Consider the following 17,303-nt stretch of genomic DNA (forward strand, 5'->3'; position numbering starts at 1 on the left):
CTGCGTTGCTCCCAAAGTGAAAGTCGGCGGCAGAAGGAATTCCACCTCGCTTCGGACGTGAATTTCTTACGCGGTGTATTTACGTTAGGAAGTGTCCACAACAGCGTTAATTTGACTCGTCCACATTTGCAGCCACGGTTTTATTTCCACTGAATGTGGTTCCCCTGTTCCCTTAAAATTCTCAGTGTTCTCTTAAAACCCTGCTTCAAGCGTCACAGCTTCCTTGTTTACTTTCTCTATTAAAGCATAGCGCAAGAAAAGGATTAACTATGAAAGTGCTACGAGAATTCGCCGAGATATAACTACACGATCTAGTGTAATGAAATTAGTTGGACATCTTGGGCATTTCAATGCTAGTCTGTGCATATGAAGACATGTGCGACGTAATTTTGGGTGTTTTAATTGCAAAGTTCTGTTATTGCCGCTATGAGGGCCCCAAAAAACTGCAAACTTTCTCTCAACCAATATTTTCATATGTCCGATGTGTCCGAAGTGACGTTCTGTTTATATTACCAAAGGGATCTCGTGTGCAATTAGCAGAAGTTTGGTAATTGGGCACGGGCCTTTAATTACATCTCATACTTCTCTATCTACACATCACAACTGATATGCCCCTATGTCCTCTTTCAATCCTCTAGCTCAATGTTTTTATCAATAAAGTATCGTGGATGTTTAAAGTGGACGATCTGCATCGTAACAGAAAAAGAAATGGGAAGAAAGGTAACGGGAGAGTTTTTTCATCGCTGACATCGCTGAAGCATTCATTCGCGACCTGCGGAAGAGAGCCTTCGTAGAGCGGCGGCAAACACCACGCTTGTCGGCTCGTGTGCCTTTGTGATGATCGTTTTCCTCTCGTGCTATTTCCAAGCAAGCACGACAACCAGGCATTCGCCTTCCCGCAATGTTTCGCCTATTCAAAAAATGTCTGTTTCGTTTGGGTTACGTGAGAAATTTGCCAGAAAGAAGTCTACAGCTAAAACAGCCATGACGTTCTCTTTCTTGTTTGCCATTCATAACGCTTCGCAGACACACCGTTGAACACGTGCCGGTGAAACTAATCTCTTATCGTTGCGTAGAGAGCTCGCCGTCGGGCGCATTCCGCTCTCGGTCGCGCGGAGTGTTCGAAGGTGAATTGAAGAGAAACAAAAGGCTTGACACACCCCGCTGAGACTTTCCTTGCCGGGAGCGCAGTCGTGAGACCGACTGCTGCGCGTGCTCGCATTGACCCAGAGCGTTCCCCTGGGTCACTGTTGCGGGCTGCTTGTCTTGATCGTCAGCGCCGCGGTCAGCACCGCGTCGTTGCCGCCAAACACGCCTATACCCTGGAAGCCGCCGAAGGAATTGGGCATCGATCACGAACTGCTGTCTGTTCAGGCGGTGACGACGTGATAAGAGTCGTGCGTGTTTTCTGCCATGGTGCCGAGCGTTCTACTCTGCCCGAAAATAAGCGGGGTCCTTTCCTTTTCGATATCATCGACCCACTTAGTTCAACGCGAAAGAGTGTGGAAACACTGTGGCTCTGTATAGGTGAAGGTCCGGGAAAGATCGCATCAATTCTGCGATCCCATAGCTCGTGTATACCATAGGTTCCGATGCGCACCCTCTACTGGGTGCAGTGCTAGTTTGGGTGCCTCCACCTTTTTCCATCTCTTTCTGTCCCCGTGCGTCGGCTTTTCCTTTGTTTTCATTTTTTTTTTGGGGGGGGGGGGCCTTTAACACTTTGTTCTTTTAGGAGAGAAAGTGCTATCGTTCGATCAAAACATCGTCGCACAGCATACGCGTCATTGCTCGTTCTCCAATTTGCATTCACGGCTGCCAGACAGATCCTTCCTCTTTCCCTGTTTCGATCTTGTGCGGTTGCGTGCGTAAGCACGGAGTGCTCTTTTTCTTCGCCATTTTACGCACACAAAAACGAAAGAAGCGTGGATTCAATGAAAAGGAGCGTCTGTCTGCAATTCAGTGCGGTTAAAGATTGAGCGCGGTGATGATGATGCATCGCTGCCGAGTATAAGATGATAGAGCTTAAACATTCATGAAACGAGCGTATGTATTAGCGATTGCTTTCTTCTTTGTTGTTTAGCCTTTATTTATATCAGGATCTGCTTCGCTCAGCTATTGTTATTGTTTTAGGCAAGTTGCTCGTTACGTTTGTGAAAGTAATTACTACGACATTGTTTTTTTTTTTTGCTTATGAATGCATGATTTCATTTTTTTTGTCATCTACGCGTCGAAGCCTTTCCGGGACTAAACAGTCCAATCCCGACGTTCACAAACAGACTACAACTCGAAGCTCTTTTTGATGAAACAACGATGCAGAAAGGGCATCTGTTTGAGGAGAGAGTGCTTTGAATGTCTATACTTTCAAAGCTGTGATTATACGCTTTCTGTGCAGAGCCAGGAACTTTTCAGTACCCCTGTATTTCGAGCTTCCGATTTCTTATCAACTTTTCTCAAAAGAAACTTCGCTCTGTTAAGGGCCCATGTTATCATGTACTGACTCATTTAAAGTTATGCCGTGCCCACTCATTGCCAATCACCAATCGCCGAGCACGGCGCCGCGTCGTTGGGGGAGGGAAAAGGGGATTCAAAGAAGAAAGCTGAAAGGAGAGTCCACCTTCGCGAGACCCACAACACCGCGAGCGCCAGGCCGGGGCACCTCTCTCGCCATTAGAAAAACCGGCTAGTGCCCGGCGGCACTGGGAATCGAACCCACTTCCTCCCGCATTGGAAGTGGATGCTCTAACCACTTGACCACCGCTGCTGCCCAGACATTGTCCACTTTGTTGCCCTATACACTGGGAGAGAAATGGAGAGGATAATAAAAGAGAGAAAGCATGAGTCTTCGTGATTCACATTTCGCATGCATAGTGCAGCGTAGCTACAGACGAGCACTCAAGTCAGCTGCCTTCCAGTATTGCAGAAGGGCTCGTATGGCTCTCAAGGATGAGTTGTGAGGCTGTCTAATGTATTGCAGGGCCAGAATGCTATACCTGCGTTCCATTTATCCTTGATTCCTAGCGCTTCCTGCTGCGTATTCGAATGTGTCTTTCGTTGGGTTAACTATAAGCACAGCTTCTTATACTGCTTGATAAGGGGCACAGCGTTTTCTTAATTGATTTATACCACTTCATTACTCGTTTTCTTATTAAATACCATACTCTCCGGCTTCTCTGCGGTAAAATAAAAGCCACGATATATTGTGTAATCGCCGTATTTGTTCCTAAGACTTCACTTGCAAGGTATCGAAGTTTTCGGAGAAGGAAACTATTCTCACTGCTTTTACGCGCATTCAGAAAACCTCGATGCGCAAATGGTCATCGATATGGACACAAATATGTCACGTCTTTCTGCTTTAGTTAACTGCGGCAATGCGTGCTCACCTGAGCTCTGTTGAAGCTTGCTTGGTCATTCTTTCAGAAACCATGAGTCATGTGCAAACGTAAATGGGGACCTACAACCATAGTAAAAGCGCACCACGCTGCAGGAGACAGGACGGAAGCTGATAGCACTATCCACCAATGACGTATGGATTTTCTGCGGACATAAATTGAGGGCGGAGGAGCCATCACGGTCGGCTTTGGCTCGCTTATCAGTTCAGTGTTGTTGGCATGTCAGCATGGTTCAGACGGTGAGAAAGTTTCGAGGCATAATGCTCTCATGGACTTTTAAAGGGTTACTGAAGAGAAAAACGATCTTTCTTGTAATAGTAAATTACTCTTTCACGATGCCGAAAACACCACGTTTGCTGCGAGAAGACGCTTGATGAGCTTGAAATTGCGCAAAAAGAAAATGCGAGTGGCGACGCCACCTTGAATTTCCCGTACCAGTAACCGTGACGTCATAGATTTTGACGGCGCCTACTAAAGCCTACGTAGTTCCTAATCGGTAAAAATTAAATATATTTTCTTCTCAGGGAGCTAAAGACTTAACACACCAAATTCCAAAAAATTTCGTTGAGCCAATCCGGCCAGAAGACTAAAACACTTTGAAATCCATGACGTCACGATCGGAGATTTCGGTGGGAAGTGCAACAGTGAAACCATTGACACTGATTTTCTCATCTATTAGCAAACCTATGATGATGAAATTAACGACACTATAGTTTTCGGAGTAGAAGCTATCAGTCTAAACTAATTTATATTTTCACTTTAGTGTCCCTTTAAGGCTAGGCATCGTGGAAAGTTGACTTTGCAACTGAAAGGTCTATTATTTCGCGATGACAAGGTTTCGCTGAACATCTTTCTAGTCGGCAGCCATGGGTTCTCCTGTTGCCGACTGCACGCAGGGCCTAGAATACATTGTAGGAAGTTCATGCCACTCTGACAAACGTTCTGAAGCCGAACATCGCGTTTATTGCACATCATTGGTCGTTGCAAATATTCCCGCACTTTGTAGAGCATACATTGATTGATTGATTGATTGATTGATTGATTGATTGATTGATTGATTGATTGATTGATTGATTGATTGATTGATTGATTGATTGATTGATTGATTGATTGATTGGCAAGTGTCATGATGACTCCCCTTCTTATTCTTCCCGCAGCGCGCCCAGGATGTCGGCCGCGTGACGACGGAAGTGCTGTCCTCCTTGTACGAGCCCTTCGTCTCAGTTCGTTCCGTTATTCTTCGCCAAGCGTCCGAAGTTTGCTCCTGCAAATATTTCGGCGATGTTCACCGGTTCAAGACCCAGTTCTTGCTGCCCGTTGCTCATCTGCTCCGGCTTGTGAAGACAGAGGTCAGTAGAATTTTCTTTTTATCTCTTGGTCTGCTCGTCGGATGATCATTGGTTTACTGACCAGGATGAATTTTTCGTCACCTAAGAGATTTTTGTTTCACAGCGATCCGTATGGATTTCCTTGTACCTTTGTGCTACAAACTGGTGGATGCCAACCTTCTCTTTTATAGCTGACGTTGGAGAACACTGCATGGTCTTCCTTACTGCCTGAAACAGCATTTCTCGCTCGCTCAATCTCCCTAGCATTTGAAGCAAGAGGATGATCTGCTCCGCGCACGTGAAAAGAGCTGGCTGTGCATACTGAGTTCTAGGCGGCTATAATTGTCGTCCTGACGCTGTCAACATCGGCTTGCCCCGTTGCAGCTATGGGCCATCGAAGGAACCGAGGAGGTGGCTGCAAGGCATAGCCTGGTTGCCATCCCTCCTCCTCAGGCGAACTTACGAAAGTGCGTACGTATGCTTGTGTCACATGTAACGACCATCCTGGCATAGAGGAAAGCAGTGATGCGAAGATTTTTTAGTGAGAATTAGCGTATGGAGAACTGCCAGTCCAAGAGTGTTCCTTTGATCCATGTAACTGTGGCATTTGCCCCCGTTGTTCAAAAAAAAAGGAGGAAACATTTTATAGTGATTTCCTTCGTTTTTTTATGTGGCCACACTAGACCAGTTGAAATAAACTGACGTTCAAGCACAGCGCACTTACCCGGTCTTTTCTAAGTTTCAGACCATCGACTTTTCCAAGTCGATGGTCTGAATCTAAACGCGTTTCAAATCATTCCCACCGTACTGGGAGTGTTGCTTGAAATGAAACGCGGCCTTCCTTTGGGGATGACAAAGTGGGGCGTATTGCTCATATGAGCTCGAGTCCTTGGTCGGCGCCGAAAAAAGAAAGGAATCAACCGGCTGGTGTGATCGATAGGCAGCAACGCATTTTCAATGCCGCGCAATGAGAAATGCGCGCTCAGATCTCCGCTGTGTATTCCCAAAACTCATCGCACCGCGCAGACGCCTAGGGGCCTCAAGACAAACGAGGTCGATTCCATATTCGACTGTTGTTGGACAAGCTGCAGCGACCGAGGAGACTGATCGTTTTAGCGTGTTAGTTGCTCGAGGCAAGAAAGCAAATTTCTCTGCGCGCCAGGTAGGCATAGTTCACCATTACGGCGGCCACCCTTCCGCGCAGTGTCTGCGGGCGAGATCGAACTACGTTGTTGTTGATGCTGTTGCGCTTTCAACTGGATTGTTAGCGCGATCGAGCGTGCACGCGGCCGCGTGTAGCGATCCTTCTTAAAGGCAGGGCCCTGCGCCATAACTGTGCCGGGTCTCATTTCGTGTACCGCCGCCGGTGGCAGGTTTCCTTCTCACTGCCTCGCACTGCATGACTTACGCAACCATTGTTATAACGGCCCGTCCTGACAAGTTTTTCGGGGTTTTTTTTCTTCTTCTTTTTTTCTTGCGCCATACAGAGGCTTCGAGGCCGATGTTTGTGTATCCATTAACGTGACGGTTATTTTCAGCGACCGGCATTTAATAACAGTCAGCGGAGGTGCTCTTGTGAAAGCGATTGTGAATTAGAGAGTTGCAACCACAAGAACGAAAACAATGGAAATACAGCATTCCCATTGCTACACGTGCGGTTGCCGACTTTTCGATACTCCCATGGCGCATGCACAAGTTATGTGAAGCACCTTAGCAGGATCGCTTTGAAGAGTCGAAGGCATGTCGCAGAAATACACTAAGTGCTGTTAATACAGTACAGACTATAGGTGTGCACGGGCTCCGGGTAGCCCGAAAGCCCGAGCCCGACCCGGCCCGCGGGCCGGGCTCGGGCGGGCCGACGTATTTTTACCTCGGGCCCGGGCCGGGCTCGGGCTACTTGGAGTTTTATCGGGCCGGGCTCGGGCCCGGCGCAAAGCCCGACTCAAGCCCGAAATATAGAGAATGAGCGGGAATTGTTTTCCAGCACGCATGCATCGCCTTTTCCGCTACCGCCCGTTACCGCTTTTCTTTTCCATTGCAGTTGTTAGCGAGTGGAGCGACAGTGGTGAGAATGTAGCAGTTACAAAAGATGAGCTCTCCGATTATCTCTCTATGGAATCGCCTTCCTGTCCATCTGAAGTTTTAGTCTTCTGGAAAAACAAGTAACAGAGATATCCCAAGCCTTGCCAGGCTGGTAAAAAAGATATTAGCAATTCCGGCGACGAGTGCAAGCAGCGAACGTAACTTCAGTTCGGCGGGCTACATAATACAAAAAGCGCCGCACTTCGTTGAAGCCGGAATCGTTGGACTGCTTGCTGTTTTTGCACGACAATTTGGAATCTGTGGAATAGAGACTGTTCGTCGTGTGTCGTTCGATAATATTTGATATGCTCAATAAAATGCCAAATTACCGGAAAACGATGTTTTGTTTTCGCAGCGAACCTTCAAAAAGCTGGGCCGGGCCGGGCCGGGCCCGGGACTGGGTTTTCGTACGTCGGGCCGGGCCGGGCGGGCTCGCAGCCCTTTGCCGTCGGGCTCGGGCGGGCCTTCGACAAAGTCAGCGGGCCCGGGCCGGGCTCGGGCTCCGAAATACGGCCCGTGCACAGCTCTAGTACAGACAACGAAATTCGAATTTTTATCCTGCTGAATTCAACGATTACTTGTATATACTCATCGTCTGACAGAAATGCTGGAATGAATGAATGAATGAATGAATGAATGAATGAATGAATGAATGAATGAATGAATGAATGAATGAATGAATGAATTTATATCAGGCAGCGAAGTCCGCGACACCGAAAGCAGAACTTTAGAAGTAATATCAGGCGTTCAGGGGTTCTGCGCCAAGCACCCTAGCCGGAATATTTTACCTATTTAACTCAAGGGTTAAGGCTTCTCGCGTAATCCTCACAGCCCGCCAGCTTTGCTCTTACGTGCACGCTTCACGGCTGATCACTGCGCAGCTCAGCTGATTACGAAGAGGAAGCGGGTATCTTTCTCACTTTCGTGCGTCTACAGCAAAGGCGATCTTGTTATTGGTATAAGAACCAGTGCATTTGTATAATTATAGACCCTTGCTACACGTTCGGTCAAACTGATCTCGTTTCCTTCAGTTTGTTTTTTGTTTTGCAGTCATTTCTTTCTCTTCCTGTAATGTCCGGCGCCGTGTCGTCTAAGGAGACCGGTGTCCCGCTTCGTAGAATTGATCATCCTGCCCCTCGCTGGACGAGCGTCCTCTGCAGCTCTGAACCACCTAATCAACTTCCTCGATTACTGCCAGCTTAGCGGCGCGCTTGCGGATATGGCGATTGGGGCTGCGCGCGTGTTCTCCTATACGTGGCCATTGTTCGGCACTTCCTACAACATGGTGTCATATCGCTGCCGTATCGCCAGTGCAGCTCCATTTCGCCTTTTGGCCGATCGACCTGCTCTTCATTACCGAAGCAGGAACTACAAAACCCTTAATGGAATAACGCTAAATATACATTGCATTGCTCGCGCGTCGTTGTCTAATGCCGCCTGTCGAGTGCCCAGAGCGCGTGGCCTAATTGAAATCGATACGTCGTTTGCGTCCTTGCGTCAGATCGAGTGATTGTGTTCCTATACGCTGTACGCAAGTATCTGGCGTTGCTGTTCTTCTTTCCTCCTTTCTTTTTTCTTTCTTTAATAACACAATTTAGGAATCTTGGCACAGTTCTCGGGCGCATTTTTTTCTAAGTATGTGTCCCTGTAGTAAGTGCGTGCCGAGGTACTCTCGTTTTTACGCTTAGGCTCGTATTTGCCATTCTTGAATTTCTGTGCCAAGTCAGCTTGCGCTTCGAGTAGACCGCGTACCGCCGACTGCATGCTAACAAGGCGGCGAGTAGAAGTTGCGCATACAAATTGTGCCCCCCGCTCAACACAGCCTCAAGGTCATGTGCATGTCGGTAAACATTGAAAGCAACGTGCGCTGTGTGAGTAACAAATGCGCAACTGTGCCAGGGAATGTGGGAGTCATCGAGAAAATTGCTTTAAACTATGATAATTACTCGCTGGGAAACGCAAACGTAGTTAGCGAGCCGAAAATATATTAATGTATTCCTCGGTTATTCTGTTTTATCAGCCCTGTTACGATAATAATAATAATAATAATAATAATAATAATAATAATAATAATAATAATAATAATAATAATAATAATAATAATAATAATAATAATGGCAGCTTCACGCTGGTGGTGCCAAGACTGCAGTAAACAGCTAAACAGAAGTTTAAAAAACAAAAAAGGCGGTGCATAACTGTTCCTTCTACAGATCACACAACATATCTCAATTCCCAAGCATCAAGTTGCTCACGCCGAAAAAATTGTGCTTGTTTGTCTCGGCCATGAATTCGGCTCGGCTTGAAGGCATTCTGGTTTGGCAAGATGAGCAGAGGCTCGCCAGGCTGGGTAAAGCTCATTCAGTGGAGATGCAACGGCAGACGTCCTCAGTTCTGCACTCAGTTTCTGCACTCAGTTCTGCTAGTGCCCTGTCTTTTTTTCTTAATTTTTTTTAACCACTCGAGGGCTCCTTTCCAGTACCCAGAACGTCCGTTTTCTTAGCAGGTTTACCAGTCAGGGAATATGCTTAGAATCATCATGGAAACCCTGGAAAAGTCAGGGAATGTGGAAAAATTAAATTGGTAGACACCCTGAGAAAACATAGCATCAAGGGACTCTGAACAGAAACTGGTTTTCAAAATGTCTATTTTGGCGCTAGAAGTATACATAACGTTAACAGTCAATCACATGGAAGCACTTTATATTTGGCGTTCGAGAGACCACAATGAGGAAACAGATGGAGTACAGCGCTCCCGTCACTCTGTTCCACTTGATCTGCAAGGGGCCCCTTTTTTTGGCGCGTGCTATAGATTATTTGGCGCGGCCTTGACTAATTATGCGGGAGGTTTATTCGTGGCAGTCATTCTATGGATCACAAATGCGTCACCTGATATAGTAGCCTCCGGTCGACTGGTTTGTCACGAAAAAGTTATTAATGCTGTCTTTGGAGGTGGTGAGCAAGGTAAGAGAGGGTCGAGCTTATGGCGTTTCGGGGGCATCCCAGCGTTCTTAACATTGCATCACCGCAGTTCCATGGAAGTGACAGAGTACCTAATAAGAGCAATGCCCCCCCCCCCCCCCGCCACACATAAAAAATTCGGGGAGGGAGGGGTGTTTATTGAATTAGTAATTATTGAAAAATAAGTGCTTTCCTAAAATAGTCAAGGTCTTCAGCAAGTGCCCCCCCCCCTCCCCCCGAAAACAATTCCTGGCTGCGGGCCTGATGTATGCGAAAGGTAACACTGTGTCGCTACATTGAAAACAATATAAAGCAGTATAAAAATTCTTGTGTGAGCTCATCAGCCGGGGAAATGTGGGTTCCCCTCGGTTATCGCCATTGCACTTCATTCTTTAGGAGCGTCAATCCACGAAAAAAAAAAAAAGAAGAAAGCGTTTCAATTTACTTTACACGTACGAGTGATTGATCGTACTTTGAACGCAATGTTCATAATGTTCGCGGCGCTCTTACTTAAGGGGTTCCAGCAACATTTGCGCAGTGTGCGCGTGCATATTGCATGTGTAATTCAGTTTCTGTGCATCATTTAGACGTAAAGTGTACACGGTAGAGTCGTCGTCAACACCGCAGCACTTTTTCCCATCGCAGACATGAGATGCCATTGCTGGTGCGTCCATTCGCTGTAGACATCGTGGCAATGAAAGGGTGGATGAAATAGCGAAATGTGCGAGCGTGCGTAAACATGGCAAAACATGTACAACTTCCAATCCACTCTTCAGTCATGACGTCAGAAGCAACCTTCGGCAGCTTTTCATGGAGGGACTAACAAAAATCTGGTCCCATAGAAAAAAAAAAAAAACATCCGTAAATTCGCTATATGTGATTTTGCCACGTAGCGGAGAAACGTTCGTCGTCTTTGCCTTGGTGTTGTTTACCATAACCATGTTATCTTTTCGTCCCCTTTACTTTCTTCACATTTACACCATAACTACTTCAAATAACTTCCCCTATATTTTCCTTGGCTTTTTTGTCTGTTAGTCCTAATGACTGTTGTGTCTAGCAAAGAAACATGAGCCCTTAAAATTCCCCTTGTTTCGTTCATTCATAGCCAGGGTCTCGTTTTGGCGGACGCCAGCAGGTAGAAAAAGTGTTCCACACTCGCCACCATGGCTGCGATCGGCGCTGACTAACACTCCTAGGTTTAAATGCACAGATATTATTCCCAATGAAGGGGACGGGGGATGACCGCCGCCGTAGCTCAATTTGTAGATATCGGACGCGTAATTCGAAGGTTGCAGGTTCGGTCCCTGCCGGCGGCAAGTTATCTTTTCGTCCACTTGACTTTCTTCCCATTTATATCACAATTACTACAAACATCATCCCCTATAATTTCCTTGGTAGTATTGTATGTTAGATCTCATGAAGAAATAAGATATATATATATATATATATATATATATATATATATATATATATATATATATATATATATATATATATATATATATATATATATTGTACTGAATGCAAATCACAGACGCTCCGCTAAGAGGAAGACGACAATCGGTGACTTTGGTTGTCGCTCGTGCTCGCTGGTAGCCTGACCTGCCTTACAAGAAGGCTTCCCCGACGCACTGTGTAAACCTGCTCGAAGCACACCTCCATTTGAATATGTTATTCCAGGTCTCCGAATAATGGAGTTTCTTCCTGCGGAAAACTCTATTGGCTGGCGTATGTTTGCATGGTATCAGTGCATATTTCACGCTTGTTTATATATATATATATATATATATATATATATATATATATATATATATATATAATTCCAGGTCTCTTAACAACGGAGTTTCTTCCTGCGGAAACCTCTATTGGCTGGCGTATGTTTGCATGGTATCAGTGTATATTTCATGTTTGTTTATTTACTTCCTTGCATGTTACAGTGCCGGTGCGTTAGTGCATGCTATAATGCCTGTGCATGACTTTTTTTTTATGCTTCAGGCATCTTGCTTCCAATCTCTTCATCTAACGCCCCCAGCATTACCCACACTTCCTTTTTGTATACCGTTTGGCGCAGTGTCAAGCTCCATAAATTTAATGTGTCGCTGTTTTTTAACCTTCCGTTACGTAAAAATCAATAGTACGAAGCTCTCGTTCACATCTGACACATTTTCGTTATCGTTCTTGTTTTCTCGGTAAAGAGATATAGCCGCAGAACACTATGCGTTCGTTTCGTAACACGATAACTCTGCATGTGACGTTGCGATCTATCGCGCTTTACGTAAACGTCTAAATTAATGAAAGCGCGTGCCCTGATCCGCGCTATAGAGCCATCCTAGATATCGCTCCCTCGGGCTGTAACCCCACCTCGTTTCTTTCTTTATTCCTTATCGCGCGGCTGCACGCCTACGCAGCCCAGTTTCTCAGCGCCAGTTCGTGGTTCCACACGGCCGCACGCATTCCTTCGCTTAATGAAGAGCGAGCCCGGGGCGCCGTCGCGCGTGTCCGTAAATTTGCAGCGCTCGAAGTGAGTTATACAAGCACTCAGCGTATACACCTCCGGGCTTGCTTTCGCAAAAGTGGAGAGGTAAGCTGCTTCAATTCAGTTCTCCATCGCAACCGTGTGGGGAAAAAAAAAAGGTAATAATAAAGCTGTGAATTCGCGTCCCACGTTCGCTTTTTATCGTCTTTTGTGTTTATTCACTCCTCTCGGCGTGCGGCTGGTTGTGTAACGTTCGCTTCTCTTTTCTTATCTCCTTCAAAATGTTTATGCGGAACTCGAAGCACGGAGGCCAGCTGAATCTTGCCAGCGCGAATAAAATGGGCGGGCGTCCCCATGTTTGTTGATATAAGCCTCACCGGAAGGTTGCTGGCGAAGCGCGGTGCTTGTCTGCGTGGCAAAGGCTTTTGATTTTCACATGTGGCGCTCGCTTAGCTCGATGCCTCGCCCTCTGTTAGCCTCCGTCGTCCCTCTTCTGTCTTCCACCCCTGCGTGCTTCTTTGGCCCTGGCCAACCCTCTTCTAACCCGGCAACCACAACACACACGGAGCCTTCGTCCTCTGCTTGCGTGTACGTCGCGCAGCCACTCGTAGCTCTCGAACGTTCCGCAGAAGCTCGGGATGAGTGCACATAAAGCCGCCGGCGTTTCGTCGTCGGCGCACTCCAAACACACGCGTGCCTGGGCGACCCCCACTGCTTGCCACCTTCGTCGCGTTCAACTTGCACGGCTTGCGAGTTGCGAATGTATACTACAGCGGCGTAATGCGACTGCGGGTCCATTCAGTTGACGTAAGGATGAACTCTAGAGCGCCGTATTCCAAACGAGAGGGGCACGGCTGTATATTCACGAAAAGCACCGCGGAAGTGGCGTTTCGCGTTGATGTTCAAACCGGACTGTCAGTGCTGAGCGTTGTGCTACAGCGGTTATCAGCTTTCATACATCCCTATAGTGGTCATACACTTGCTCACGAGATCGTGACCACTTTTGTGGCATGTAAGGATGCTGACGCATCTGTTCCGATTGTGATGCCTACCGTCACTATGCGACTCATATCGACTTAATCGAGTGACCAGTGAAGCGTACGGTAGCGCAAGCTGAAATTCTTGTGGTGTTTTAAATGCAGCTGGCATGGTCGAGGAGCTTACTGTGGCTTGTGTTTATTTATTTTTTTATTTTTTAAGATAAAAAGAGGAGGGGGGGGGTGTGATTAGATCACAGCTGTGTTGGTCGCAGCATGCAAACGGTTGCAGGCGGCCTGTACAAAAGTGCACCACAATATGATTGCGCATTACGTCGATAGGTTGGATTTGGTCACCGTTAGATCAATTCAGTGTGCTTCAGCAGCTCGATAAGGAGAGCACAGCGTGTATGTGCTATGGCTGTTTCTGTTATGTCTACCGTAATAATAGCAGCCTGCCGCGTCCTATAAGCTTGTTTGCGGAAATTTTTTTTTTCTGCTTGACGTAAATTGCGAGTAATGCTATGTTGCAGGTAGCGACCTAATATAAGTTTAGAGCCATAACAATTAATTTTTCCTCTACACTGATTCTCTTTACCGGTGGTCGCTTACGCTAATGACATTCTGCCTATGTTATCACCAGTTTGAGCCTGTCTAGCCTTATTTTAACGGCCCAAGGTTTAAGTGCGTGATCCTTTAGTACAGCGACAGGGAAAAATAAGCGCTTTCACATCACGACTTTTTTCAGCGCATATACCGCTGGTCTGAAAACGCTACCTACGGAAAAAGAGTATCAGCCGAATTCAGTCCTGTAATCGCTTCCTGATCGCTCAAATTTCCCAGTAATCTCAAACGTTTCTGAATACTGGGAGAATTACCCGACCTCTTTCGCCAGCAGTCTGCGTCGACACTCTCATAGTTTTTACCGCCCATCTCTGCGTCTGTTTTGACGAGGCGTCACAAGGAAAAGTCTCGCGCGAAGCGTTTCACAGGTCGTGCTTGAGTAAGCTGAGAAGTTTTCTGTGAAAGCGATACATGATCACGCGGGGGTTCCATCGCCACAGCCGAAAATAACAGATGGGAAGTACTTGTACCGCGGCGATTGATACAACATGCGGAGTTGGGACAAAGCCCGCCGCTGTTCCCATCCGGATCGCCCCGGCGACATGCAAGCGCGAAAGAAGCCGACCGGCGGCGCAACTCTTCGTACGTCGTCCGCGTAAGCCTCTTAGGGGCACGACGTCGGTGTCGCGACGGCGCATTTAGTATTGCATCGAGGTAGCGCGACCGACCGCCGTATATATGGACAGCCTGCAAACTGGGCTAAAAACCATACTCAGCACCCAGGCTGCTGCTATCTGACCTCGCGGGACCCTGATTGTGCTCCGCTGCCTGCGGGTTAACAGAAGAGTGCCGGCGCGGGGGTCGAAATGTTGAGCCCAGGCAGGAACGAGCGCTGCATGAAAGTCACATGCGAGACTAGGCCATCGAGGCGCTTCAAGCGCGCCCCTTGTCCGCATCCCGCACCGCATGGGCGCGTGCGCGCACGCGGCCACGCACGGCTCCGTTGCCGCAGCGCGGCCGCTGTCGCCCGATGGCTGCTGACACCTTGAAGCAAAGTTTGGGTTGCGTGCTCCTCAACCCCCGTGTCAAGAGAAAAGAGCGCACAATGGAACTATAAAGCACGTGTAAACTGTCGCATCGTTACATTTGTAACCTTTCTCTGCCCATATAGTGTCTCTCTTAAGTGGCTGCAAGACGCTGAGACGTGGCTTGCTACGACGCCCAACCCTGTTTTGAATGCGAAAATATTCTTCCACTTGAAGAAAGAAAAAATCAAAAGTGGCGTTGAAGTGTGATGATGGGTATCACAGGAAGAAAGGAGGAGGGGGAGAAGAAGCGCAGCTTTTACTGGTGATAATTAAGAGTGGTTTGTTGGGCGAGTTTGTGCATTATATACTCGCTTTGTGTAATGCCAGCAAACGGAACGTATACCAGCACCCTTCCTTCCATTTGGCTGTTTCTAACTCGTTGTTTCTTTTTGGTTTTCCTCCTAGTTTTCTGGCATCCTACCATGCAATTTTGCTAAGGATTAGACACATTTTACTGCAGAGAACGAAACGAAAATTTTCCCGCTTTATTTAGCGCTTTGCTGTTTAACGACGCAAACGTTGTGTATCAAGCTACTACAACAGTTCTACGGTTCTGAAATGGATGGCGTCCATTCGCTTTGCAGAAAGCTTTCATCGCAGGATTATTGCACTAGCAGTATTCGAACTCTTTCTGGCACTCTGATTTCGAGAGTGTGGACAGTGGTTTCTGCCGGTTCTACTGCGACAGCTGATATGAACTAAGAAATGAATTCCCGCCGGATTGTCCGCGAGAGTGAACCTGCACGGCTTCCCCTAAGCGTGGAAGTCCCCTGACGACAGAAAGGTGATCCAACCTTTCCGTTCGCTCAAATGAGTTATATAAGGCATTCGCGGGACTTACGTAGGCTCTTGCAATACAGGTTTTTTTTTTGTTGTTGTTGTTGTAGAAAATACAGGTCTTTTACATATTTTAAAAAAATCTATGAAAATAAGCACCATCGCCTTTGCACTCGAACTCTATACGTCGAGGAAGAAGTCTCTGCCGTAGCTGAAGTTACCTCGAAGAGACCCGTTAAAAAAATTTTTAATGAACTTTTTTTATTATCAACTTGAAAGAAGTTGCTGATATGGTAAAGACGTAGGCCGTCACAATTTTATATAGTTTTTTTTAGAATTCGAAAGAAATTTCTCGCAATTTGATATACTCGTTATCGAATTTCAGTGGCGATATAGAAACCGAGAGTTCCGGACGCGCAGGTAAGGCGGCCGCTCTATTACATCAGACGATGACTTCTCGTGAAGAGGAAGTGACAGAATTTGAATAGAGGCGCGTCGCAAGAGAATATGTTCAGAAAAAACGACAGTTTGTCAGCAGTACACAAGTGGACCGCTTATTCTTTGCGTGTAATGTGTGGTGCTTATGTTTCTTTCTCATAAGCTATAAATATGCGCAAAGCACTCTTTCGCCTGTCGCACTGTGTGCAAGAAGGGCCGCATCGGCTTCCCCAGAGTTTTACTTTGTATAGGGGGAAAAAAAGGCGGAAATTGCGGCTTTCTTGCGCACAGCGCGAAAGAGACAGATAAGCACCAAAAATCACACGCAAAGGTAAGGCGACCGCTGGTGCAAGCCGCTTTCCATGACAGGATACTACTGCCGCATTCCTTCATTCAAAATTGGTCACTTCTTCGTCACGGGAAGGTCCTGTTTGACGTAACAGAGCGGCCGCGTTTCTTTTGCGTCCGGCACGCTCGGTTTCAATATTGCAATTGAAAGTTGATAATTAATACCTCAAGTTACGGCCAATTTTTTTTTTCGATTTCTAAAGAATGGTCATGGCATAAATTGTGACTCCATACGACCTTCCCATATAAACAACTGCCCTCAAATTGATAACGCAGTTAAAACAGAACAGAACAGATAATGAGAAATTGAACTAACAAAATTTTCTTAATTGATCTCTTCAAGGTAACTTTAGGTGCGGCAAGGTGTTTCTGCCTCGGCTTAGAGTTCGTGTGCGAAGACGACAGGTGCCTTACTGTCACGGCTTTCTGCGAAAAAAACAACAACAAAAAACTGTATACACACCTTTTCAACGAAGGCTCCCTGGGTGCCGCCGTAATCCCTTCTGGGCTGTGATAAATACGCGTGAACCCCAAAAAATGCACTGCCGAGGCAGTGACGTCAGTGTGCGTCGACCTTTGTACTCTCGTGCCGCAGTTTAAAAAGGAGGTGCTCCGCTCTCCGCTGAAGAATACAAGTTCTTCAGGAGCATTAAACATTCGCGTGCGGAAATTGTGCGACATATAGCATACACTAAAAAGCCGCTATAAAGAAAGCGCGAATTGAACAAGATCTGCGCAAGAGTTGACAGAATAGAAAATTTTGTTGGTTGTAGATTGAACTTTTAACACGTTTATCACAGCGTGGGCCGAAACCGAAGAATACTGGGGCCTTGAAGCGCAGTTTTCCGAAACCCTGCTTAGCAGATCTTAAGTTAACCT

At 46.7% G+C, this 17,303-nt stretch overlaps 1 protein-coding gene across 2 annotated transcripts in view; it reads left to right on the forward strand.

The window, feature by feature from the left end:
- The window catches only part of LOC119377905 (puratrophin-1), a 449,908-nt gene that overhangs the window by 124,478 nt on the left and 308,127 nt on the right, over positions 1-17,303 (forward strand). For both annotated transcript variants that reach the window (XM_049411366.1, XM_037647199.2), the window contains exon 3: positions 4,547-4,738. In XM_049411366.1, coding sequence (XP_049267323.1) covers positions 4,547-4,738 — 192 coding nt within the window. The remainder of the gene's footprint in view (positions 1-4,546; positions 4,739-17,303) is intronic.

Source organism: Rhipicephalus sanguineus, chromosome 1 (genome assembly GCF_013339695.2).
Source record: "Rhipicephalus sanguineus isolate Rsan-2018 chromosome 1, BIME_Rsan_1.4, whole genome shotgun sequence".
Taxonomy (NCBI): Eukaryota; Metazoa; Arthropoda; class Arachnida; order Ixodida; family Ixodidae; genus Rhipicephalus; species Rhipicephalus sanguineus.